Genomic DNA, 26,068 nt, shown 5'->3' on the forward strand with positions numbered 1-26,068 from the left:
TGTTTGTGGCGAGATAAATGATGCACTGGTTTATTGAAAATACCCCTAAGCAGGGTTTGTTAGCACGGGGTCCAAAATTAAAACAACGTACAGGCACCAGATAAGCAAGTACTAAGGGAGACGACTGTATGGTGGACTTGGAGCCGCTCTATTCCACCCTGAGATTACAGCAAGAGATGAATCTTCAGCTGGTGTAAATCATGGCAGCACTGACTTCCACAAGGCTGCGCCAATTTACGTCATCTGAGGATCTGGCCCAAATTCATGCAAGTCATTTCCAAAAACCCAATGTTTTACTGTCATGAAAATGTCAACATTTATTTCTCAGCTTGCTGTGATGCCTGGAGGTTGAGCTAGCCTGTAACCCCACTTTGCAAAAAAGGGCAGGAGAATTTACCAGCACCAGGCAAAAGTACGCTGCTCTGACATTTCTGCCTTTCGATGCTTCTTGCTCTTTGAGGAAAGCAGGATTTTTCGGCAGGGTCTAGTGATTTTATACGCTCTGATTTACTAAACTCCCTCCTGATGCTGGTCTATCCTCAGGGAGGTGAGTCCCCCTCGCCTGCACCAGACCTCCCCTCCCGTGGCATTGGGGGGGTGTAGGGCTGAGTCCCCAAAGGTGGGAGCTCAGCTCCACCAAACATGCCTCGGCTTGGACACCCCAAGCGCAGGCATCCCCTGCTGCCGCTACAAATCTCAGCCGGAGTATCTCAGTCCTCTAGAGCAAAGCGAACGGTGCGTGCCAGGTGAGGGAGGTGGCAGTTCCGTACGGTGAGCACAGCTCCCGTCCCGCAGCTCCGCTCCCGGCCCGGCACAGCTCCCTGTGGGCAGCCGTCCTGTGCCGGCCACCGCGGCGAGCGCGGCCCCCGCGATGCCCCGCGGAGGGTCTCAGAGGAACATCTCATCCCACCAGAGCATAAAATCTTTAACTGAGACTCTTGACATGATGGTACGTAACAAAAAAATATAAATACGAGCTGTTGCCAAAATGCAACCCAGAAGCAGGAAAAGGTGAGCAGGAAAAGCTCGGCAGCGTGTGGGCAGCTGCCAACCCTGAGGCGTCCCGGGGTTTCTGTCCTCTACGGGCCTGGCAGGAGCTTGCAGAGAAGGTCGATGACAAGCGACGCTGGCTGCACAGTGTCGTACTCTGCAAACAGGTGACAGAGGTTCTCCGAATCTGTCTGGCTTTTGGCCACGAACCCAAAGATTCTTTGAAAAAGGAGAGAGACTTAATCAGTTTGCATCCAGGAATCCAAAGGAATACGCTTAAACTAGCCCCAGCCACAAAGCAAAGTCCTGGTTCCAGCAATTCCACCTTGGCCTGCTCCCCAATCACGTTTACTTGGAAGCAAAACAGCCGGCAGAAGTGTTTCTGGCAAGGCTTCCCCAGCTGTGAAAAGTTTCTTGAATGCAAGGTAGAGCCAGATATAAACTCACTTCCTGAGCCCAGAGCAAGCGAGTCACTGGGAAGGCTGACGGATTTGGACGGGGTCTTTCTACATGAGGGGATGCGGAGAATTGGGCTTAGCCAAGCCTCTCATCAAAACCCACAGAGCAACGCCCGCCGTAGTTTCACCCATCTGTCCCACGTCTCATCCTGCCACCATGTTAACTTTTATCGCATCCCCTCCTCATTTTTAAAGCTTTGATTCTTTGCTGCTCTGCAAAGCTTTGCGATGCACCCGCTGGAGAGGCAAGGCTGGGCCAAAGCAGCGTCTCCCCCCAGGTTTCCACCCGGAGGTCCCCACGCAGGTCTTACCTTGAGGACTTGCAGTACTTCTGCCACCTGAGGGAAGAACAGAATTGGGTTTGCTCAAAGACTGATTATTAACTCACTCCATCAGCTGCAGAGTCAAGGTGTATATTTAGCTAAACACAGCATCTTAAGCCCGGGGCAGAGGCTGCACAGCCGATGGTTGGGATTTGGGATTTTAAGCAGTGCAGAGACAGGAGCAGCGGAGCTGTGCTGGGAACCGCAGGGAAGGGAGCACGGAGCAGCGGCTCCGACCGGCACGGACGCCCTCAGCCCCCAAAGCGGCCCATAACTCACTTTCTGTTCTCAGGATCCATCCCGCAAAACCTGATGGCAGCCAAGGGGTAGTGTCGCCTGAAAAACACCCTGCGGGGGGGAGGAGGAGAACGTGGCATTAGAGGAGGAAAGTCCCCCGGCAGACCTGGTGGGAGAAACAGGCATTTGCAAATTCCAGCCTTGCTCGAACTGTTGTGGCTGCTGGGGAATGGGGGGTGTGGGGCACGGCAGGAGTGGGGGTCCCGCTCGCCGGGGCTGCCTCCATGCAGGCAGCTGGCAAAGCGCAGGCAGCTCTTGGGTTCAGCCGGCTCCTGCCTCCCACTCTTGAGATGTTGCCACTAACTTCACGTGAAGCAGCATCACGTCCTGTGCTGTAACAGAAGGGGTCAAGTCCATCCCCGGATTGCAACACGGGTTTGTCCTAGCAGGCCAGTTTTTCTCGACGTGCTGCAGATCAGCACGTTGGCAGGCTGAGAGGCAGCAAGAGAGCCGGGCGGTCACGGGCGAGCTGCGTTTCCATCAGCCGTTTCTCTCTCCCCTGCACCTTGCCACCGGTGAGCCCCTGGCCGCGGCAGCAGCCCCCCAGCCCCGTCCCGACCGGCCGCAGCGGCTCTTACTTCCTCTGGATGTCCGTCAGCGTGACTCCCTGCTCCGTCACTCTGAAGTGGACGAGGGTGGGTGTGGGCAGCGTCTCCAGCTCGAAGGTGGAGGAGATGGCTTTCTGGATGGCCGGCGCTCCTGCGAGCGTCTCCATGCTCACCGAGTTGAGGTACAAGACGTTGCACACTGCAAGGACAGCACAGAGCCCGGCTCAGCACGGGGCACGCAGCACGCCGGCGTCTCGCTGCGCTGAGCGTGTACAGCACCGAGCACAGCAGGGCCGGGTCCAGGGCCGGGTCCCAGGCATCATCCTGCAGAACCGGACGCACGTACACAGGTCAGATTTGTTCTGACGGAAATTAAAGACTTGGTGACTCAGAAATTCTTCACAAATTTATTTTGGTTTACTTTAATTCTTTGAACTAATTGTTTTAAAGTCAAAGTATTTAATTTCCGGTTTCTAAATGTCACATTTTGATTTTTTTTTTTCTGTTTATTGCATATTTCCTTTAATGAAAAGCAGAAATACCCCAAGCCAACTAACGGCTGAAGGCCAACCTAAAACATGACATTTCAGGCTGATTGAGCAGTTTAAAGGCCTGTTCTGGGTCAAACTAAACTTTTCAGCTTGCCAACTTATTTTTCAGAATTTCCAGCAAAACAAAGCAGTTCCCGACTCCCCTGACTGCGCCGTGACCCGTCTGTGTGGTTTCCCACCCATCACTCTCTGCTCTCACCTGGAGCCCACCCACCGCTGCACCCAGGCTGGGGGCACCCAGGCGCGGAAGAAAAGCAAAGACCCTTCCCTGTCCTGCTGTGCCATTTCCATGCGTCTCCCATAAGGTCCCTCAGCAATTTAACCAGCCCCCAACCGCCCCATCCCTCTCCTAGAAACTCCAGATGTTCAGTACCCACCAGTTCAACACTGATTGAAGCCAATCAGGAGAGAGGCTTAAAAATCAGGGACTATTTAAAAGTGTGGGTCTTTTATCAGCCTTGTGACCTCAAGAACTGTCTTTTCAAGCTTTACTTCACCATTGCGGGACCAAAAGTCTCCTTTCTTTAAAAAAATCAGGTTCCCTTGCAGGCCCACGATCTGAGGATGCGAAGAAAACCTGCAGGTATCTCCAGCCTGGTGATAAAGCCAGGAGGGGGACATCGCACCGGCACCCACAGATGCACTGGGGTGACCTGCAGCTTTGCACAGCTCCAAAGGCCGCGCCGGCTTTTCAGCTTCTGCCGCGAATGGTGTCCCAATGGATGGCATAAAAAAAATAGAGCCTGGCGTTTGATAGGTAAGGACGAAAGCCCAAAGCATGGGGGCATGCCCAGAGCTCTAGCTATTGCCAGCTCGACTGTCCCCTGGTGACAGCAGCCTGCTCCTTTCCTCACCAGCAGTTTTCTTCAGGAGGGATAGCGTGGATTCTGGAGCGCAGTCAGGGCTATCTTCTCCATCAGCAAGATCTGCACGAACAACAAGCAGGAGGCACTGATGCCACAGTTCAGGCTGCTCTGCGTCACCCCTTTGCAGTGGGTGGTGATTCCTTATCTCACAAGAGGCCCAAAGGCCCAGGACCGCTTAAATTGCGGTAATTAATTTAGTTGTCCTCCATCTCCCTCTCCTTGCTCTGTTCATCCCTGATCTCCCCACCCCTCCTTTCCTTGCCCACCCTCAGTGGTCTCCTGCTCCCCGCAGCTTTGCTGACCACCCTCCATCCCCGGCCGAAGCAAGTCGCCACCGTTTCGTACTCAAGTCAGCTCCTGCAGGTCCCTCCTCTACCCACAGCCAGGGCAATCAGCCCCGTTGCAGGGGCACCCGGGTGGTTCAGCCCCCTCCTCACTGCAGGACCGTGCCCACCTCCCCAGACCGGCAGGAGGGGCCGCTCGGAGCATCTCCCCTGCCCCGGACACCTACCTCGGGTGGGGATGCTCAGCTTGCAGGGCAGTGCCAGCGGGGTGATGGCGTGCTGGTACACGAAGGCAGAGAGGCTCCCTGCAACACAGAACTGTGAGCTGGGGGGGACCCGGGGGCCTGACACCTTCCATCCACACGCCTCTGGTCCCACAACAGCGTCCCAGGGAGCTCAGAGGGAGGGAAAGGGGGGGGGGCTAAGCTGGACTATTTGGGGCCTCACAGCGACAAACGTGGGTTTTCTGACCCCCACCCCGTGTTCCTGCTTTGGAGACTACTACCCCAGTCTCACTGGCAGAGAAGTGAGGGCAGGAGCCGGGGGCTGGAGGGCCCCCGGGCCAACACACTCACTGCAGGGTCCCGGCCCGTGCTTCGAGGGGCCTTTTGGAAACAGCTCCTGGGTCTGCCAGGGCTGCTGCGGGCAACGGCACTGTCCTTACCGAAATACAGCTCCTCGCTGGCTCCTTTCAGGTGCACCCCTTTGGCAGACGACTCGATGAGGAAGTGCCGGACGAGGTCACTGCTCTCATCGCCTGTAAACGGGACGGAAGGCAGCGTCAGCACCGGCACAAGGGCCGTTGGTTTGCCCCTGCCGCCCCCCGCCCACCCCGGGGGCCCATCCCAGGGCATCCGCCGGAGCTTCTGCTCCGCACGGCGAGCGTGGTGCCAGCCCTGTGCAGGGGTGGGATGGGCACGCACAGACCCCGCTGCCAGCATCAATCACACAACCCGTCCTGCGGCTTCTCAGCTTGCTTTCGTTTGCCTGCTTTCAGTTAAATCCTTGAAACAAACCCCACCTTTCCGAGCGAGTCCCTGTACCTGTCTGGCTGGTGGATGGAGAGACGGGAACCTTCATTGCCAGTCCAAAAGACCCCCGGTATGACGTGCTGTCCCGCACAACGAACGTGCCTGGCTCCTTGTCCTTCAGCAGCTGGATTGCTGTCAAAGCACAGGCAGAGGCTCAGCCAAGCAAAACAGGTGGAACCTCCCCACATTGCGTTTTGCATCCGGCCGATGCTCTCGCGGGGAGTTGTTCCTTGGCAGCAGCGAGAAATACTCAGGAGCGTTTGCTGAGGACGCGCACGTCCCTTGTGCGGGTACCGACTGCAGTGCCTCTGCAGACTGAGGGGCCCCGGCTCGGTCCCACGGGTCCCTGCGGTCCCCGGGGCAGAGTCAGCCCCTGCCCTGGCCATGATGAGCAGCAGCACAGTCAGAGGCAGGAGCAGCTTTGCTGGGCTTGAAGGGGGGGACAGAGGGGCCGTGTCACAGCCCGTGTTTCTGAGCCTTCCCCCTAGACCTGTGAGAGGGTCTCTCCATGCCCGCCAGCCCCCAGTGTGCTTTGAATTGCCGTCACTGAGTCCCCCCAGGAGCTCAGCACGGGCAAAAGCTGGACTGAGGTGCTGCGGGGAGGCAAACTCCAGCAAGTCTGAGATGGGTTATCCCAGCAGAGATGCTTGCTGCCCGTACCTTGGTCCCTGGTTATGGTCGGCTTGAACCAGTATTTCGAAGTGTCCATCACAAACTTCATGGTCGGCTGCCCAGCCCTGAGGGGACCTGCAAGAGATCTTAGGGCGTCAAGGCCAGCGAGGGACCTGAAAGACCTTCACAGCAGACATCACTGAGCAGGACAGAGCCCTAGCGAAGATATTTCTTTTTCAGGCTGGCCAGGGTTGAAGGTTTTTTTCAGTCCTTTTGAACAGAGCTTCCTTCCTACTCCTCAGAATAACTCATTCTCCACGTAATTATCTCTCTTGGCAGGCTGCGATGGAGCGCAGAGAGGCAGCACATGGAATTCCCCAGCAGTGCCAGTCTGCCCAACCCTGCACAAGTCCACTGGACCATGGGGATTTACAGCAGCTGAGGACCTGACCCACAAAGCTCTCCTGCTATTCCCATAAGAATCCCAATTAAAACCCTCTGCCCCAAGAGCTGCCTCTGCTAATCTCCTCCAGAGAACAATAGCCCTATTGTTTACCCTTGAATGAGGGACCTTATAAACTCTGGTATCTGTAGATGTCCTCCAGAGCAAACTGGAACCCTAACCCCTCCTCCCCACCCGTTCTGGGCCCACAAACAAGTACGAAATGACAGAATTATGGTTCTCACTCTCAGGTGCTATAAATAAGTGTTATCTGTGTCTCCTTGAGGGGACCAGAGCGTTTCTGCCTCGTCAGCACGTGCCCCAGGACCCTGGTGGGCCAAACGCCATGGCTCATGCAGGGTCATCAAGCAAAGACCCGGAGACCGCCGCAGAGCCCTGCAACGCTGTGCAGAGACGGCGAGGGTCTCCAGCTCCAGCAAGGACCTCCTGTCCTTCACGTCTATAACCCACAGACGAACCAGAGTAGGAAATGGGGTTCACCCCCCTTTCCTGGCAACTGTGGGGTCTACAGCTCCTTCCCCCCCGCCGACCTGCCCTATGGCAGGGAGGTGACTTACTGTCCGAGACGCAGGAGAGCGCCGGTGCCGACAGCGCGTTGTTCAGGCTACCGAGCCTTGAGGCTGGGCTGCAGCTGGGAGGGGGGGTCTGCTTGACAGAGGCTTGGGGGGCTTTGGCCAGCCTGGAAGATGCATCTCCTTGTTCCAGGCACCCGTTCACCAGCAGCACTGGGATGTCGGCTGCGGAGTTGAGGATGGAGGGGGGGCAGCTGCTGGCCTGTCCCTTCTGGGACAGGGAGGTGTTGGCTTTGGTGGAGCAGGCTGCTCTGGGCTGGTGGGGACTCAGGCCAAAAGCTTCTCCCGAGTGAGACCTGATGCTCGGGGAAGGTGTGCAGGGGCTGCCCAGGGAGCTGGCAGGGGACGGGCAGTCAGCGGAGCGGCAGGCAGAGGGGTGAGCGTCCGAGTCGTCATTGTGGAGCGAGTGGGTGCTGCTGCAAGAGGGAGACAGAGCAGGAGGAGATCAGCGGGGCGGTTTAGCCGGGGTGCGATGCACAGCCCACCCCAGAGACCGGGCCAGCTCTGCGGAGCATCGACTCCCAGCCTGAGGAAGGGGGTCTTGGATAGCAGGACTTGGGGTAACCGCCCCACGCCCCTTCCATCCCCATCGTCAGCCCGAGACTGGGACACGAGGCGGCATTTACCTTCCAAGGATGTAACTGGTGTCCGAGCCAGGGCTCGTGGAGAGCAGGGAGACCCAGCTGCTCCTCTGCTGGGCCCTCACCACGTGCACGGGCTTCAGCAAATTGTCGAAGCCCGGGGAGGTGCTGAGAGCCCCCGGACCGTAGGAGATGCTGTCCGTCTGGCCGGCCGTGCACTGCCGGGGGACAGCGATGCACTCGGATGCTTTGCTGCAGGTCGGGGAGGCAGCGCAGCTCGGGGTGCCTGAGCGGGGGCTCGTGGGTCCGGGTGGGCTCGAGAAAACCACGCTGCCGCTGGTGCTGTAGTTGCCCCTGGGTCCCCCTTTTTGGGGCAGGAAGCCGTTGCCCTGGGGGGACCTCGAGAAGGGCGTACCCGAGGGGCTGGGGGAACCCTGCAGCAGCAGCTCCGGACACGTGGCTCTGCCTGGCGTCATCTCTATGTATTTAATGTCTGCAGGAAGAAAGAGGAGGTCGTTACTAATTCAGTGTTTGAGTCAGGATCATTAGCTAAGCTCCGTGGGGGATACGCGTCTCTGTTCTTCTTGCTATTAATTTTGGCTCCGGCTTGCATGCCCTGCAGGGCTGCTGGGCCCAGGGGAGGACCCCCGGGCTCTGCAGGGAGCCCCCCCCCCCTATGGCCCAACACTGGCCTTTGTTAAGACCCTCTGAGGGCTGATTTCTTCACAGACACCAAGCCACAGTGACCCACCCCAGCGCTGGCGGGCTCCCAGGGAAAAGGGGTTACCCACGGTCACGTCTGACTGCACAGAACCCCCTCGCCGGCGTTGCACAGCCGGTGCTTGCCGAGACCTGCGGCGAGAGGCGGGTGTTTTCTCCAGCAAGCCTCTCTGTACCTGACTCAAGAGAAAAACATCTGGCTGCTCCCCCCGGGGATGACATCAGGTTCGGAGGGTGCCCACGGCAGCAGGCGCGTGGCCCTGCGCACTCTCTGAGCGCACGGCGGGGACGTCACCCGGCCCCCAGGCACGGATGGACATCCGCACCATCCGCACCGCGCCGTGGAGCCGGAGGCAGGGGGAAGCCACGCAGGACGAGGGCAGTTACAAGGCTCTAGGCATCAGCTACGGGACCGGCCATGCCAGCTGCAAGCGCGCAGCCCAGGGCAGGGGCCGGCTGCTCTCCCTTCCCTTCTGCCGTCCTGCGCAAGTCTCTTTAGAGAAATAATTCCCCAGGCACTTTCTGTGCCAGTATCCTGGTGTGGGTTTCTTCCTGCTCTTCCATTCCTGCTCGGGGCAGGCAAGGCATCTCCTAGCTTCTTTCCTTGCCATTACTTATACGGTAACACATCTCACAGAGCATCGCTTGCTCCAAGACCTTCAGTGAAACCTCATGGCCGGGACAAGGGGGTGCCTGGGTCCCCAGGTGTCTGATGCTCGTTAGTCACCGCGTTCCTTGAACAAGGACAACTTCTGGCTGAGCTAGAAGACGCCTTTTAGCAAGAGACACTCAGACTTGATTTAAGGGCTTGCAGCAATGGCGAATTCATCACCTCCCCAGGGAAGCTGTTCCCGTGGTTAATCACCTCCACTGCTAGAAGCGTGCACCTCCTTCCTTTCTTGTCTGAACGTGCCCAGCTCTGTTTTCAGCTCCTGGTTCTTGCCCTACCATGGAGTTCAGGAAAGTTCCCCTTCTTAAAGGTGTTTCTTGGAGAGAGAAAAACCTTTTTGCTACGGCAATGAAAACTGCTCTTAACAGCCCTGAGCTCCCTGGCCATCGATGTTACGTGCCTCGTTCCTGCCCTGGGACCTGCTGGCGAGGGTAGCTGGCTGGGGCAGAGCAGCTGGCTCCAGACTGCCAAGCACTGCAGCCCCTGTTTACTGCAAGGAACAACCAGCCCTCTGGGGCATAAAGCTTGATGAGCAGGAAAAGCACAAGTCTGTACAAAAGTTACTCTCTGAGCCACTTCTCTACGCTGATCCCAGCGCGGGATTGCATCGGCACGGCCAGCGGAGAGCCGCCGAGGAGGCGCCGGGTAAGCCAGAAGGGCTGGTCCCCAGTGGGGACGCAGCTGGACCACGCACAGGGAAGGAGCCAGGACCGCAGCCTTCCCCCTCCACACCCTTACTGCCACTGGCAGCCAGCAGCAGCTCCTCCAAAGCCTGTCGTCCGAAAGGCTCCGGAGCCACATGGTTCTGGTATCAGTGTGCAAACCCTTACAGCAAGCTCTTGGCCAGATGCTTTTTGTCAGTGTCTCCCTCAAAAGGGGAAAAGAAATGGGGGTTTTAATTGTCCTTTACGGTAATAACTGAAAAGCATCTGTGCGCTGGGCTAACGAGGCCTTTTGCCTCCTACTTTTCTGCCTTTGCTTCTGCTTATCAGGTGTGGTTAAACCTCAAATATTTGCTCAAGACCTCGGCGAGCTTTTCAGCATCAAGGAGTGGCAAAAGTGCCACAAACAGGGAGCCCAGCTGTCACGCAAGCCGAGGTGCTCTCCTCTCCTCCAGAAACAATCAAGTACCAGAGGGAGTTAGTGACTCTCATGAACGTGTCTCCTATTGCTACAGCATCCATTATGTTAAGAGCTCACCTCGTGGTTTCCATTAGACAAGAACAAGACCCTCTCATGGACTCTGGGCACCATCAGTCTCCTGCCAGCCCTCACACTGAGTGACCGTGCTTGCGGGGAACTTACGCCTTAGGCAAAAAGTAGGGCTGTGGAAATCATTCAGAAAGTGCAATGGGGCCCTGTGCAGCCCTGCCCTGCACAGCCGAGGGGAGGAAAGGGAGGCAGGAGCCTAATGGGAGCATTTCCACAGGGCCAGCTGGCATGAGATGGGAGCAGCGATGCATGCACAGGTCGCGCGGCCGGAGCAGGAGGAGGTGGGTGAACAGGGATGCTGTGCAGCAGTAGGAAGTTTGTGTGAAAAAGAAGAGCTGTTACACGAAAATGAAAGCTGAAGTGAGGCTTTTCCCACTGAATTCAGGGCCAGATTTCCAGATGTTCCATTCCACACTTGGAGCCAGATTTTCAAAACCACTAGCACGTTACCTGCTGAGCTGCTCAGGACTCCAGCCCTTGCGTGGTGCCTGAAAGAGAGGCATCTGAATGCCACTAGGCTGAGGACCCAAGAGCCGAACTTGCCCTTTGTCACAGTATTTTATCTGCAAGGCCACCCCCGTCGACCCCAGTGGGAAGCAGGGATGCTGTCTGCTCCAGTATCGCCCAAGCCCCACGGCGTGCTCGTGCCGCTCCGGCCCCTGTGCTGCCTGACTCCGTCTCCGTTGGAGCATCGGGACCCTCACGCCTGCCAGGGCTGCAGTTCAGTGCACTTGCAGACACACACCTCACCCTCCTCCAACCCCACGTTCCTCATGCAGATGTTTGCACGAGGGCTCAGGGAGAACTGAATTTTTTTCATACCTTTAACATCCTCTCATTTGACCTTCCTCTGGAAAGAGGCCTGGGGACAGATTTTCAAGGTATTTCTGTATCTACAGACACGGATAGGCAATAAGGCTTTTCAGAAGCAGTGAGACTGTATCTTCAGGCACCTTAACACATCACGGATCTGTCCTCTGGCACACCAGAACGCTTGCAGCAGTGTGGAACAAGCTGTCTGCTGGTGTTACCCTGTGCACAGTGTGTTGAACAGCTAAGGCTGCGAAAGAGCCACAGGCAAGAGAGCTTGGATCAGAAGCAGCACACCCAGCAGAGCTTTGGATCGCCGGGATGACAGAGAAGTGTTGCAAAAGGGTTCACGTAAGGCACCCAGGCATGAGAGCAGAAAGAGGGGGTTGGTATGTGCTGGTGATGTTCTGCCTTGTGTATGCCAGGTATGCTGCTGGAGGAGCGTACAAGCCCTGGAAAAAGAATTTCCCTGGCAAAATGAACGGGAACATTTAAATGGGATGGTTGTGTAACGATCAGTACCTTAGCCCAGGGCTTTGGAAATCTGGCTTCAAACCCTTGTGCTTCCACAGGTCAAGTATGACCCTGGGAAAGGCTCCACTGCCCTTTGCTAGAACTGGGGCTCTGCTGCAAGGGCAAGCACAGGCTGCACATCACATCTAGAGGTCAGTGCCTGTCTCTAGGCACTGATGGTAATTACTTGGATTAGGAGTTTTCTGAGAGCTACAAGTCCCATTTCTAAGGAGAAATGTTTTCTCCAAACACAGGGAAACAAACATCAGGTTGAATTAAAGGCTGTTCTCCCTGCTTTCTTTTGGATCCTGTTGAGCTAGCCGGACACGAGACATTTCAAAAGTGCTCAGACCAGGGCCACCTAAGCACGTGAGTCGGGCAGAGAGCCTGGACACACAGTCTGTTCTCCTGCTCCTTTATACGAAGCCCTGATGTCAGGAAACAGTATCCCGCGCTGATCCCACTGGGGATGGCGGGGGATGTCACTGATGCCCATTTCCAACCCTTCACAGGAGCACAGGACCTCGTCCTGCCCCCGGGGGCTGGTGCGTGGCCAACCTCTCTGCCCTGGACTTGCACTCCGCCTCTTGCAGATGGTTTTTACTAGGTCTGAGCTGCACTGGCTCCACCGCACGACCAGCTCCTTTTGCCTCACCTATTGCCTCTGGATGTTGTTTCTTGGTGGCAGCAGTGTCACTCTGAGAAGCAGGTTGGATCGCATCCTTCACCGGCTTGCACGTGAGCGGCTGAAAGGTCGGATCGATTTCTAGGATCAGCTGGTTGAGACTCTCTATGGATATGTCCAAGGTAGGAGACACCAGGTGAGCCTCAGGATCCTTGCCAGCGTCCTCCTCCTCCGTTGGCTGATACGGGGCGGTGGGTCTCTCCAGAGAGGTATCCTGCTGCCCCTTCCCCTGCGCGTGAGCAGCCACGTGCTCAAACACGGGGTGGGCTCCGTACAGCCCTCCGCCGGGAAGAAGGCGTGTGTTGGTGTGCACCATCGTGGACGGGTCAGCCCAGCCCTCCGTTGAGTAGTAGGCGTACTTCATCGGCAGCGCGGAGCAGCCCGGGTACCCTGCCGGGTGCAAGGTCTTGCTTTCCTCCTGTGAGGAAACACAGACGGTCTGTCCAACACGCAACACGTGGTTTTGTATGACCTGTGACATGGTTTGGTTTTCTGGTTTGACGGCTTAGAGTCCAAGGGAAACCTCCTCCTCCTCGCCTCCCTTTCTCCACCAGGGACCTCAGACCCCTTCTTCAATCCAGCGTCTCAAGCGGAAGAAGAATCTAAGGAATGCAGAGAGAGGAGCGGTTACACAGGCATGCCCCGGGCAGGAGCAGACTTCAGCGGAAAAGTCTATAAAAACGGGGATTTGGAGTGCAAAGCTGGAATTCAGCTCATAAGAAAACAAGTCATCCTGTATTGCTTTTCCACCCCCCTCCAGCCTCTGCTCCCGGTGCCACTGTGCATCTGGGCAAGTGCGAGGAGGATTAATTTGCAACAGCTTTTCAGGATTCAAAGGCCTAAAAAGAACATTCTCCTTTATTTGCACAGCGCTTATTTTCTTGGTTAAGAATGAAATGAAGCATCACTCTAACAACTTTTGCGTGGGACCCCGACCCTCGGGAGCCATCCGGAGAGGCAATGGCAGACAGCGAGCCCAGAGCCATGCAGGGTAGACTTGCAGTGGGCCGGAGAGACGGAGCTGCCTGCCAGAGCAATGTTCTGCGAGTGGGCGTACATTTAATCTGAGGGTTTATTTTGCTGGTACAACGTGAGCTGAGCCCTGGAAGCCTGCGTATGTAGCTGCTTTCTCAGTCAAGGCGTTGCTCTAGGAATCCGATTGCTATTAAATTTTGAATACTCTCTGGCTTCGCTTTAGAGAGAAAGTATTTTTTAATTTGCCGTTAAAAAAAGCCCACGGCAGAAGGTGGGCTTCCCTTGGGGGTTCTGGGCTCAAGGTCTCAGGACACTGTTTGGAGGTGGGGGAGTCATCCGACTGCATCAGCAAACAAGTGGGGTCCCCCCAGCTGCTGCTCTCCCTCGTGCTCCTCTGCACACCGGCACGGTGGGAGCTGCTGTTCAGCAAAACCCACGGCCACCAAATGCACCAGGGGAACCTCGCTCACTTCTCTCCGGATGAGGAAAATAAGCCTGCCTCCCTCCGTACCCACTGTGGCAGCCAAAACCCAACATCTCGGTGCTTGGGGACATCAAAGCCAAGCACATTCCTCATGCCCGTACTGCGCCGGCTGCATGGGAACGTGCCTGTCCTCTCTGGTCCTCGGGGAGGGCAGGACCCGTGGCGACCACGGGATGTCTGGAAAGTCAGAGTGAAAGGCTTGCTGACAGGAGTTAATCCTACAGCTCAGGGCTCCCTCCTCCATACCCTGCGTGGATCTGGTGCGTAATACATACAAACAGTGAGCTACGCTTATTAAAATATTTGTCCTTTCCTGCATCAGCCTTGAATGACTGGCTTATTTACTCACCTATCTCAGATTGATTAACTATGGAGTCACAGGATTAAGAAAGAGACACGTTGCTCTCGGGCAGCCAGTCCACAAACCCCCGTGGGCGAGGGCAGGAGTGCTGGGCTGGCGCGGTACGTCATGTCTGGTAAGCGGTGACTAATTGCCATGCAGGGTGTTGAGAGCTGTTATGGAGATGGCTCAAAACAGGTCAGCTTTGCCCTTGAATTATATGACCCTGAAGAAGTCTCTCCTCTTGCTGAAGAGACACCCAGAATAGCACAGACTCATGAAGATGAGCGAATTAGAAGCAAAACATTGCTGCTGCTCACGGCGTACGGCACTCGACACGGCTATGGATCATGAGTCACACCAGTTAACGCTCTCGAAAGAGCTAGGAGAGGTTTTTAAGGACTGCAGAAGTGCATAAATACTTCAAACCCATTTAGCTTCCTCTCAGCCTGGACCCCACTACATCTCCTGAGCCTCTGATAGATTTTTATTTACAGGACTGGCAGGCTGGTCTGTAAGAAAGGCTCAGGAGCAAGGATATGTCCTACACCAAGAGCTGTGCTGTAGAAAGCAAAGCACCTCTGGAAAGCAAAGCACCTCTGGAAAGCAGCTGTTGCGCCTTTAGTTGCGAATTAGACAGGCACATGACATCCCTGAATTGTAACTGACTGATTAATATCACAGACAGGAAAGACACGCCGCCCCAGCTGCACCTCCAGGCATCTGGGGCTGCGCTCTGCAAGCCAGGTCTGTCCCAGCCCCAACGGGAGACGGACAGAGTCCGGAACAGGTTACCCCTACGGAAGGCCAGCTGAGAAGGGATCTATCGGAAAAGGGATGGGGAAAGCTGGACTTCAGGGTAGCTGCTCCCCAGGCTCGGGGGGCAGGCGGGCGAGATGCCCGGGCTGCACGTGGTGGGGTCCCTCCTGCGACCGCAGCAGCGACACAGCCCGGCAGCTGCACAGCCCGCGGTGCCTTCCCAGCACCCGCGCGTTGCTTTTCCTCGGCATTTCTGCACCCAAAGCCCAAGGCACGGAGGATGCAGAAGGGGGCTGGGACCCGAGTTCCCCTTTCCCACCAGCCACCTTGGCTGGCCGTGCCGTGCCCGGGCTCTGCCCGCAGAGCTCGCGTCGCCCCTGATCCAGCCACGGCACGGCTCTGCCGCGCGGTCAGCCGGATCACAGGTAAGCGGTCTGCCCGCTTTGGGTTTCCTGGCCTGGAGCACGTATGTGCCATGACGCCGCAGGCACCGCTGTGAGAAGTGCAGCACGGTACAGAGCTTGGAGGGAGCGTTTGTTAAATATAAAAAGAGGAGTCATTCCAGGTCAAAAACACAAGCTAGATGGAGTGAAAATTGGATTCTCCCCTGGGGAGAAGAACTGCCTGGCTCCAGTCAGCGTCCACAAGACAAGGCTGGTTTTAATTTAAGTAGGTACAGAAATAACGTGCAGTATGCATGAACCAGGACTGTCAGGGGGTTCCAGGAGCATGCACGCAACAGCTTCCCTCCTCTCTTGTACTCCTGCCCCGAGTTTTTAATCTTGCTCGTGCCTGATGCTGCCAGAATTAGCCTCCAAACCTCATCTCTCCTCCCTTCCCTTCTCTGGGTTAAAGTGAGAGGTCTCCCAGGCTCCTCACAAGAATTTTGAGCCTCAGCTGCAGGCTCTGCTGCTTGGAGCCACAAAGGGGGAGAAGGGCTCGGGCGAAGGAGGTTAATCGAAGGTGGCTACTAGCCACCAGCGTGGTGCAGCCATGAGAAAGACAAACGCTGCCTACAGACATCAGGACTTCCCAAGAGCAATCAGAAATAGCAGTGCCCTTGTGCACAGCCCCAGCAAAGGCTGGGCAGCATCCAGCTCTGTCCCCCGGGCAGGGAAGAGGGGCCGGGCTGGAGCCCAAGACCATGAGCACAGGCGGGGAGCCCGTATCCCCCAGCGAAGCTGACGGCACATCTGTGCCGTGCCACGAGGTGCGATGCCCTTCCCTCCGGCAGCAGCGGCAGCAGAGCAAGCTCTGCAACAGAAGCATCGCAGCCCTGGCAGAGGTAACCCAGGCAGTGCAGACATGCCTTGCAGGGCTTGGCTGGCTGGCTTAACCGAGCCTGGGAGGATTTACTGGCTGTGCAGAAACACTGGGGGAAGGAGCACTGTTGTTTAAACTAAGACAAGGCGAGCGCAAGAAGAAATGGAAATAAGCTGGCCACAAACACATCTAGACTGGAAATTACAGAGTTTCTGCTTCTGGAAACAGACTATGGAACAGAATTCCCCCTGAGATGGAGGGGACAAGTCACAGATTTTGGATGCAGACACACTTATAAAGGCTCTTGGTGAGGGAGCTCCCTGTTGCACCGAGAGACCCGGTTCAGTGAGGCAGGAGTTGCAGGTCAGCCCAGTAACCCCAGTCCTCCCCTCCACCTCCAGCCCAGCTTGGCAGGCAGCCCCCCCCCCCAGCACGAAAAGGAGCTGGGCTCGGGGCATTGGGACTGGGACCAGAGCCGCAGCACCCACGTGGGGCTGCGGAGAGCCGAGGCAGGAGGTAGGGTGCCGATTTCGGAGGGCTGCAGGGTACCTCTTGGGCGGTGGCGGGAGAAGCAGGGTGCCCTTGGGCCAGGGCTGTGCCAGGCACACCCCGGCCGATAGATAAGTGCCCGCACACCCTTCCCAAAGCCGCCAGGCACAGCCCAGCCCAGCCGGGCTGCAACCGCCACGTGGATGCGGACCGAGCCCTGCGGACCCCGTGCGGATCAAAGTCCCTCCGTTGCGGGGCCCCGTCCTGGCTTCGTCCGCTGGAGCACGGCCGGCTCGGTGCGGACCCCCAGTTCGGCGCTGGGTCTCCCCCCCGGGCTTCAGCAGATCAGTCGAGGCAACGGCAATGCCGAAAGCGCTGGCTCTCAGCTTGGCCTGGCAGCTGCTCACGCAGAGCCCTGAAGGTCCCAGCGCGGTTATTTGGAGCTAAGACATACGAGCCGGGACACAGGCTTGTTCCCTGTCTGTGCAGAGACCCCAAAACAGCAAAGCCGGCTGCCAAGTCTGGGTTGTTTTTCCTTGCAACGTGAGCCCTGGGATGCTCCCGATGACAAGTCTGTTACATATCCCCTCACCAGGAAGAGCAGAAGGAACCGCTGGGACACCCAGAAGGAACTGCTGGGACACCCAGGATTTACAGAGCTCATTACACTCAGCTTAATCACTGCAAGGGCTGTGGGATGACTTGCCTAGATTAGCAGGGCATGCTGATGAAGCTGAGGAAGAAAGTTCCCATGGTTATGCTGTGTTTTGCCTGCAGAACAGAGAGAGCAGCAGTATCACATAGCAAATATTAATATACCTCCAGCTACGAGGGGGGTCCGGCACCTGGAGCATGAGGCAGCTGGTGCCTGAGGAGGAGCAGCCCTCCCAGCGTCCGGGGGGAGAAGGGTGACTGTCAGACGAAGCCACCTCCCTCCTTGCTCAAACAAGAATAATTGGAAAGTTCAGCAGCAAGAAGAAGCCTTTATGAAATCCCAGACAGCATTGCTAACTCTCGGTATTTGATCAGCCCCTGGAGCCCTGCGACGGGGCAGCATCTGTGTGACCATTGCCAAAAGAGGACTTTTTGCTGGGGCAGTGAGAAGCACTCCAACGCAACCCGTCAGCGTTCGGCGGCAGAAGCCATCCCCCCACAGTGATCCCGCTGCGAACAGCCCCAATGCATTGCTTTTTTAGCAATATTTCAGACTTTTGAAAGGGTCTCCAGGGCTTTGGATGAGGAGGGTCATTAGTAATGTCGAAATTGCTACTCAAATAACTCCCCCTCCCGCTGCCATGCTCCCTTTTCCTTTCCCAGGATGGCACTCTCCCCTTTGGCAAGAGCTTCTCCGGGTACGAGGCGAGCAGCAGAGCCTGGTCCCCCGTGCACAGGAGAGGTCCCAGCGCAGCCAGGAGGGTTTTCCCTCCAGCTCTTTGCAGGGTGAGCAGTGGACATGGGAAGATCAGGGAGGGGGCAGCAAGGAGAGCATCTTTAGACCAGGGTGTCTGTCCAAAAATAGACTAAAGTAGCCAGTCCTAGGAATGTTTGAGATGAGTTACAGGAATGTGAGACCTTCTAGACACACTGACAAGCACCAGCCTGGATTTTTCCCTTCTGACACCATGGGCACATCTCTCACCTCTGTCCCCTTGTGGGACTGCATCAGTCAGTATTATTATGATGGAAGCTGCAGCATAAGAGAGGCTGTTTCCCTGCATTTCAGAGGTGCCAATGGAAGGGAGAGGAGGGGAGCTGCTGCACAGAGGGCTCCGCAGACTCTAAACATTTCTGAAGGACTCTGTACATCTGCACTCCCCCGTGCACGTCCCTTTGAGTGTACAGCACTGCACCCCAGGGCTCGAAACCTTGTGAAGCAGCAGACCATGCTCCATGCTCTTCTCTTGGGTCCAAGGGACAAACAGCACAAGGTGGGACTAGATACTCTTCCTCCCCTCCTCAGACCTCCACCTTCCTGCCAACACACTGCCTGTGTAGGCAGATGTATCTGCGGTGCTCCTCTATGGAGCCCTGGTTGCACAGCTTCCACGCAGTCATCCTGATGCTGGGCTCTCCTCTTATGCAAGGATGGATCCTCAGGACCCTGGTCTTGGTTTCACAGCATCTCTTGATACTGACCTGAGTCATGATGCTTTGACCTTCCTGACTGTCAGCAGCTTAAGAAAGTACAGCAGTACCAAATAACCTCGACTAATGCACAGCTAGCTGATTTTCCTGCCGAGCTCTACAGAAACCACAGCCTCCAGCTAGTCACACTTCATGCTACCACGTGGCATTTTTATTGCCTTGAACTCTCAACACTTCACCACACCGCAGCCTCCCACTGAAAAGCAGGGTGCACACACAGAGACACACGATCGATCACAGCCTCATTTCTACAGGCTGGATTCTCTTCAGGCAGAGTGAACGAAGCATCTCACACCACTTGTACAGATGCGCAGTCAACAAGCATCACTGGAAATCTTAAATAGGCTTCAAACTCAAGGTGAGTAAGAAAGGTAATTGCTAATAAAATAAAAGCCATAAACTACTGAGAAAAGCCAAAACCTTAGCCTGAGCAATAAGCATAATCCCATGCCATTTCTCTCAGAACATCCAGCAGCCTTCCCCACCCAGGATAAACATCACTTGGTTTCTCTGCCAGCCGGCAGTATTGTTCGGGCAGGAACAACCATGTCTTGGCTTATTTGAGATCTCTGCAGCAGATTTATCCCAAGGCACAAGAATAATCACCAGCTAAATGCAAAGCAGTAGCAGAAGAAAAAGAAGTGATGGAAGAGGGGAACGGATACAAACTGCGAATAACATTAGCATGGAGGATTGAAGGAAAAAAAGGACTTGAAAGAGGCAGGGAAAAGGCAGAGACGGCCTTTGAAATCAGCACTCAGCAGGTACCTGAGCTGCAGCTGCTCGTCCCCGCTCCTGCACACCGCTCTTTCTGCAACACCTCCAACAGCACCTTGAGCTCGTAAAACCGGCACAAGGGTGAGTCTGTGCAAGGACTCAGTCCTCTGGGAGCCTTGGATTTAACAGGAGCCCAGTCCCTCCCACCTGGGCTGAGCTTTGCTCGCCGCCCCTCCGTGCGCAGGGTGCAGCCCCGCTCAGGCCAGGTGTGATGCAAGAGGGAAGACCCAGATGCCGGGATACAACCCGGAGCAGCGCGGAGCTGGCAAGGGACCAGGCTGCCTCCAAAGCAGGCTGGCACAGGATGGCTGAAGGCTGGGAGCTACTCAGCCGAGCTGCTCAGGAGGATGACTTTCAGCTGGTGCAGAGCAAGGTAACTCTGCTTGGAGCGGCTGAGGATTTGATGCTACAGCTGCCAAAGGCCAGGACCGTGCTCTGCCCCTGCGATCCCACGTGGCTCCGCAGGAGCCCCAAAACCGACACTCAGCTATGGCAAGGGCTCCCTTGCCGCTGGTGGAGGGAGAACAGACAGGGACCGTGCTTCAGACTCGCCCTCCAAACAGCAGCTGTAGGCTGTGAAAATAAATGAAGAGGGAACAAAAAGCACACGACTCTCTCCTTTCCAGCTAGAGCGTCGGAATAATGGATTCTCTCTGCTCCTCTCCAGAGGATCTGTTGCTTCCTGGTGCAGAGGGTACCAGTAGAGCTGTTGTCGGAAGGAGCGGTTTAAGAGGTTACAGCCTGGCCCTTTGCCACTGCCTCGGTGGCAGAAGTGCTGCGTTAACAAGTGGGATTGGTTTAACTCAGTGCAAAGGGAGAGAAATGATCTCCCATCACGTCTGGCTAAAGGGCGGCTCTAGACTTCGGAGGCTGCTGTGGCCTGATCTAAAAAAAGACCCAGGTCTGCCCACACCCTCAGCACAATTATCTGGCTGGTGTATTACAGGGAGCAGGTTAAAGAATATGTTGAAAGGTGACTGTGTCTCTAACTCGTGTTTGCACAGTGTCCAGCCCAGAGCAGTCAGGCCTGACTGCTGCATGCAACATTCCCACATTGGGAATGGATAATAAATAATCCCCAAACGTCTTTCTGGATTGCTGTACATTTTGGCTCAAGGGTTTCTTCCAGTTTCAATGGGCACAGAGCCATGCGGCAACCTTTAATATCATATATCTGAAATACCCCTTTTTCAGGGAACTGCCTATTCTGCTGCCCCTAAATGCTTTTGGCTTACCGCAACATTGCCACACTGCTAAGGGACGCTTTGAAATGTCCGATTTTATCAGGAAATACACCGTATAAACTCACTTCCTTTAAATGCCTTGATCTCACTTTACAATCTTTCCAACGTTTTAATTTATTATCAGCAGTTGTTTTTTCCTTTCCTTACATCCCTGGGTAAACAGTGTTTCACACTGCCAGCACAGACCTTTTCCTTCTGTAACGGCTGCGAGATTGCAGTAGGGAGTGATCTCCCGGCAGCTTTCCTTTTTCCTGGCTGGTAAAATTCACCACTGAGGAGGTACCTGACAGACAGCATTTATAACCTGGAGGACATTCAGTATTGCTATTACTACACACACATCACCAGTGCGAGACTCCAGCTGGAGGGAGCAGATGGGGAGTAATGCTGGGGAACCATGATCTGCATTAGATCCCTTGAGCTGAGCATCTTATCTCTGGCAGGATGCTCGGGCAGTTATAGAGGACTGCGCCGGTTGCAGCAGCTACAGACAGTGTGGGAAGAAAAATTGCCAGGGTCATGGGGGGAGAGGAAGGGTTCTGGTAGTAGAACAAGGTGCCTCTACGCCCTGGTCCCATCGTTTGCAGCCTGAGCTCAGAGCACACCCAGGCTTCGACGATGTTCTTCTACGGGGTTTGCAACCCTGGTAAGCTCAACCCTGTGTCAGCAGGATAAAATGTGTTGCTCAGGGCTAAGCACCAACTTCGGGAAAATGGCACGTGGGTGTGCACATCCAAGAGCGACCCTGCCCTGTCCCACTGCCCCAGCTCCAGCCAGCAGCTGGTTCATGCCTCATTTGAAAGAAGGTGGTGATCGGATCAAACCTGACTGCGGTGCTGGGCCGGCGTCCGCAAAAGAAGGCGCTTCCGTTGCACTGACACCTTTCACTAACATTAACTTGCTCAGCAATACATAAATAAATGCCAAGCTGTTTGCTGTGTTTTAACATCCCGTCCCGTTTGCCCCGGGCTTGAAGAGGCCTCCCTGTCCCAGAGTGATGCAATTCTTTTTCAGTGGGTATTGGATTGTTACTGCTATTGGCACTTATAAAGCCAAATTGAAATCCTGTGTTGCTTTTTTAATGTTGCTTTCAGTCTGCAGCACAGACATTCACGTCTCAGTGCTTTTCCATTTGCATTGTGTAAGGCACGCGGAGATGTCCTGGAGGGGCCAGTTGCTATAGAAAAAGGCTTGTTTGTTGCAGTACTGTCAAACTCCTCCCCAAATGCTGAAGCGTGGAAATATTGCAAGACCCCTCAGAAAAAAACCACCATTTTCCTTTGGCTTTGACTTTGCTGGTTTTGCAGTGAAGCCAAGATGTTCAGTGGCTCTTTCGCCAAGCCATTACATCTTTGCGCTCTCTGTATGCGTGGAAGATTAATGGGAAAAAGTTAATGAGGTGCACAGAGGGCTTGTCAACACAGCAGGGTATTTTGCCCTGCCCCGATGGATCACTAGCCACCTCCTGTGTTGCACAGGTGTAAAAATCCGCTTGCATTAGGGCTCTGTTATCCCAATTACAACCCGGGCTAAGCTGAATTTACTGAGGATGTTTTGTATTTAAGCAGCAATGTCTGTGAGAACCACACACCAGTCAACTGTGCGGTTGTACTTACACTGAAGCGAAAAATCCCACCACGAACAAGCCTCTGCGTCATCCTGGATTTTCCCACCCTGAAGGCCCCAAACATTATTAGCAAACAAAATAACCTCTGTACTCCAGCAAACAACATATCCCTAGACTCTGTAAATAGTTATACAGTTGTGCAGGTGGGTAAGACCATGGTAGTGCAACTCCTCCAAGGTGGAATGGGATAGGCGGTTAGCTGCCAGTAAATGCCACTTTTTTGTCCCCAGGACAGCACAGGGAAATCAGGAGGAGTGGGAGACTGGTTGGGGGATCGCACTCCGGTCACAGCGGGTAGCTGGAGACGGCCAAGGAAAACCAGAGCAGCCATAGGACTGGTTGGAGGAAACCCTTTCCTCCCAGGCCCTCTGCAGCCCACCTTTGGGCTGCTGCTGGCTCGGGGCAGGGTCACTGGCAAAACAGAGCAGTGCCAGTAACAGCAAGATGCGCAGGGGTTGTTTGCAGAACAGATCGACCTTCCCAACACAAGCAGGCTGCAAAAATAAAGAACGAAAATTTATTTCAAGAACAAGAGAGGCAGATAGCCATATAGTCAGCATCATGTAGGTTTTGTAAATGCATGGCTACTTGTTTCTGGAATTTGAGCAAAATAAACACACAGATATCAATGATCTGACCCAACATAAAGGAATGTTTTCAGAGGAACAAATATTGGCTATGAATAAGACTTGGGAGTGCTTCCCTGGAATGGACCTGTGCAAATGAGGAGAAAGTTAAAAAATCTCCCTGTGTCATCTCTGTTTGGAACTGATTTGTTTCTTGTGTAACTGGAGGGAAGCCACGGAGTGGCTCTGAGGGCTTCAGGCCAGGGCAGGGGGCAAGGTGGAGGGGCCCTTGGGCTGACATGTTCAGGCCATGCAGAAGGGCTGGAACAAGGGACCATCCTCCAGGTCCTTCTTCACCCTGGGAACACCCCTTGGCAGCATCAGTGGCAGAATCCTCTGTGACCACCTCTGCCTCTTTTCTTAACTAAAATGGACCTGTCTGTGCAGAGCAGATTTCTCCGAGCGTGGCCCTACCCAGGTTGTGCTCATAAGAGACAAAGTATTAATCTGACACCTAAAAAAGAACAAATAAAATTTGTGAGCTGTCCCAAGCAGCTGCCCAATTGTTCCTTGGGAATGCTGTGTCCTGTGTTACGCACTGAGACCACCCCCCCCCTCTCACCACCGGCTCCAGAAAACCTTGCAGAAGTCTGACACACGAGAAGTGAAGTGGCACCATGCCCAACACATCAAAAGTGGTGCGGGAAGTCGACCGAGCAGGAAGCAGAGTGCTGCTATCCGCCTCCCTCCTCCTCTTCACCCTTCTATCCTTCCTCCTCTGGGGCCTTCAGAAATGAAGAAAACATGATAAGCGCTGAAATACCTACCTGAAAAAGCCAGAGAGGGCTATGACCTCCCTAGGATTGATGGCACAACTGTTACAAACAGAGCAAGTCCAGGCAGCTCCCAGGGGAACCTTTGAGGGATGCCTGACCCGGTTTGTACTTGACTGGACCTCGACCAGCCTGCCAAGTGGCACGGGGCAGGGGAGACAACCACGAGTTTCCACCGAGGTCTGGAACTAGGTCCTGCTGCCACCTCCAAACACCCCCAGGGATACCCTGAGCCGAACCAGCCCCTTCTTTTGGCACAGGAGCATGCGGGCACGGCATCTAGCACTGTTCGGCAACACTGAGCCTGGAGCATTCAACAACACTCGTTACGGTGTGAGCTGCCCAGCGGAGGAGGCGGAGGACAGACTGATGCTGGGTACGCGCTGGGGCGGAGGCAGCCCTTCACACCTCTGCTAAACCCCGTTACTGCAGGGCTCGTTTTAACCACCACGTGCGTGCTGCAGAGACCTCACCGCTTCGGAAGCCTCCGCCAGGTGAGTCACCTTTCCTTGGAACAACAAAATGCATTTACTCAGAACAGTGACGAGGCCTTTCGGTTCCCCCGAGGGAATGTTAATCAGCCTCCTCTTAGTGAAAAAGGAACCTTTTGTTTTCTAGACCTTACAGTTAAGATTTTCATAGGCTGAAAGTGGAAGCCTCCGTGGAAGCCACGCCGTGCCCGGGAGCATTGGTGAGAGTCAGAGACAGCCGCGAGCTGGGCGAGGGACAGGACCAGCTCCCTCCGTCCTGCACACCCCGAGCTGACAGATATCTGTGTCTGTGCAGGAGGGAATCGAAAAGCAGCCGCTATGGCCTGGAGCGCGTCAGAGGCACGGGTTGGGTTGCAGCAGAGCTCCATGTATCTGTCTGCACATGCTGGGTGGTGTGAGGGCTTCAGCAGCCAGTGAGGGGAAAACCACTGACGTCAACAAAATAAGATGTGGTCCTGCTGCTGCCCTGCACGGGCAAAGCTGAGGTGGCAGCACCGGGTGGTTCCTACAGCCTCCCTCAAGGGATTACCTTGTTGTGGAGGTGGAGCGCTGAGAAAAACCCTTTTTTGGCCAGTGCTGTGTGACACTGATAGTTTACCATGTGCAAACAAGCTACAGACAAGCCCAAAAGAAGACTGGCATCTACAGGCTCCCTGCCCCAAAGGGCACTGAGGATGTTGTATAGACATTGCTCAGCACATAACGGAGTCTCCTGAGCCACTGCCACCCAGGATGCACATCTTTGATTTCTCTGGGGTGTTTTCTCAGAGGTCGGGGACATTTAAGCCAGCAAAAGAGCACAGAACAGCTCTCTAAAAATTGCAGAGTTAGAGACGGGATTCTTCTTCTCTCAACAGCAAGCCCTTTTCCTGAGGCAGCTTTTAACTGATTGTTTCCAGTGAGGAAACCTCACATGGGGAATAAATGCCATCATATTGCTGTGGTGGTGTGATGCTCCGGGAGGGCAGCAGCAGGCAGTGCAGGTTGTGCCACGTGGTAGCACCCATCCGTCACAAGCTGAGACGTCATGGTCCAAAACTTTCCTTAGAAAGATGCTTCGAGGATCCGCCCCGGATACAACCATGAACAATCCCTCATTGATGTAAGACTGAATGAATCATGGAGCCCTCTGGCTCTCCACCAGAGACTTATTTTAGCCTGTGCCAAGCGACACCATCACCTTGCAGCTAGTCATCACAGACTTGTGTTGGCCCTGGAGGCCACCTCTTCCAGCACAGTCCTGGGGGACCCTCAGCTGGGTTGTTCAAGAGGGTTCTGCAAGCTGGGGTTCTCAGGTACCAGAGGATCTTCCCAGTGCCTGTGCCAGAAACCTCACATTAACTCAACAAGGACAGCGTGGTGCAAAGGTACGTGACCACGGGCTAAGAGAAGACCTTCCAGTCCAGGTGTGGTACGATAACATTGTGTTCCCAGAGGAGCAGTGATGCTCCCTCCTCTCTTGCTGCTACAGCCGAGAGTCTGGGAGTCTGTTTCTGTATCCACTAGTCCCCATGCACTGCCTCAGGCTTTGCTCCCAGCCAACTGGAACCAGAACATGGATGGATACCTCCAAGAAGAATGTTAGCAATGGTTCGGTAGGCACTTCCACAGTCCTTCTGTACATGATCAGCGACATGGCTGTGGAGATGCTGCCTGAAAAAAACCACACTTGGAGCCATTCCAGTAACTATCAGTGCTAAATCCCAGGGATTTTCAGAGGAGACTGTCCTGGTCACTCCCAGGCTGAGCTGCCTGGTGGCAGGACTTGCCCTGCCCCAGTAAGCCAGAAGCAGTTTCATCATTAAAAACAGAAGCTGGTTCAAACTCTCAGCTTGCTGCTGGCTAGGCCAGTGGGAGCTGCAGTGCTGGGTGAAGCCTGCAGAGCTTCT

The 26,068-nt window shown here is 55.1% G+C and overlaps 1 protein-coding gene across 1 annotated transcript; it reads right to left on the reverse strand.

Annotated features, from left to right (window-relative positions):
• On the reverse strand, positions 1 to 12,754 carry TNS4 (tensin 4). Its single transcript, XM_049801418.1, has 12 exons — positions 12,157 to 12,754; positions 7,622 to 8,069; positions 6,981 to 7,411; positions 6,009 to 6,095; positions 5,361 to 5,480; positions 4,982 to 5,074; positions 4,545 to 4,622; positions 4,022 to 4,093; positions 2,647 to 2,815; positions 2,051 to 2,119; positions 1,760 to 1,786; positions 1 to 1,209 (listed from the first exon to the last, which is right to left on the reverse strand). The coding sequence occupies exons 1-12, from the start codon at positions 12,665 to 12,667 to the stop codon at positions 1,080 to 1,082; spliced, it is 2,235 nt and encodes a 744-aa protein (XP_049657375.1). The 5' UTR covers positions 12,668 to 12,754; the 3' UTR covers positions 1 to 1,079.
• Positions 12,755 to 26,068: the final 13,314 nt, after the last annotated feature.

The sequence above is a fragment of the Accipiter gentilis genome, chromosome 5 (genome assembly GCF_929443795.1).
Source record: "Accipiter gentilis chromosome 5, bAccGen1.1, whole genome shotgun sequence".
In the NCBI taxonomy this organism is placed as follows: Eukaryota; Metazoa; Chordata; class Aves; order Accipitriformes; family Accipitridae; genus Astur; species Astur gentilis.

Excerpts from the sequence above, each read along its gene's own strand:
- TNS4 (XM_049801418.1), bottom strand. The coding sequence starts at position 12,667 with ATGTCACAGGTCATACAAAACCACGTGTTGCGTGTTGGACAGACCGTC. Across the intron at positions 5,481-6,008 it reads GACCATAACCAGGGACCAAG|CAATCCAGCTGCTGAAGGAC; the intron begins GTACGGGCAGCA and ends GTGCTTTGACAG. Across the intron at positions 1,787-2,050 it reads ATGGATCCTGAGAACAGAAA|GTGGCAGAAGTACTGCAAGT; the intron begins GTGAGTTATGGG and ends TTCTTCCCTCAG.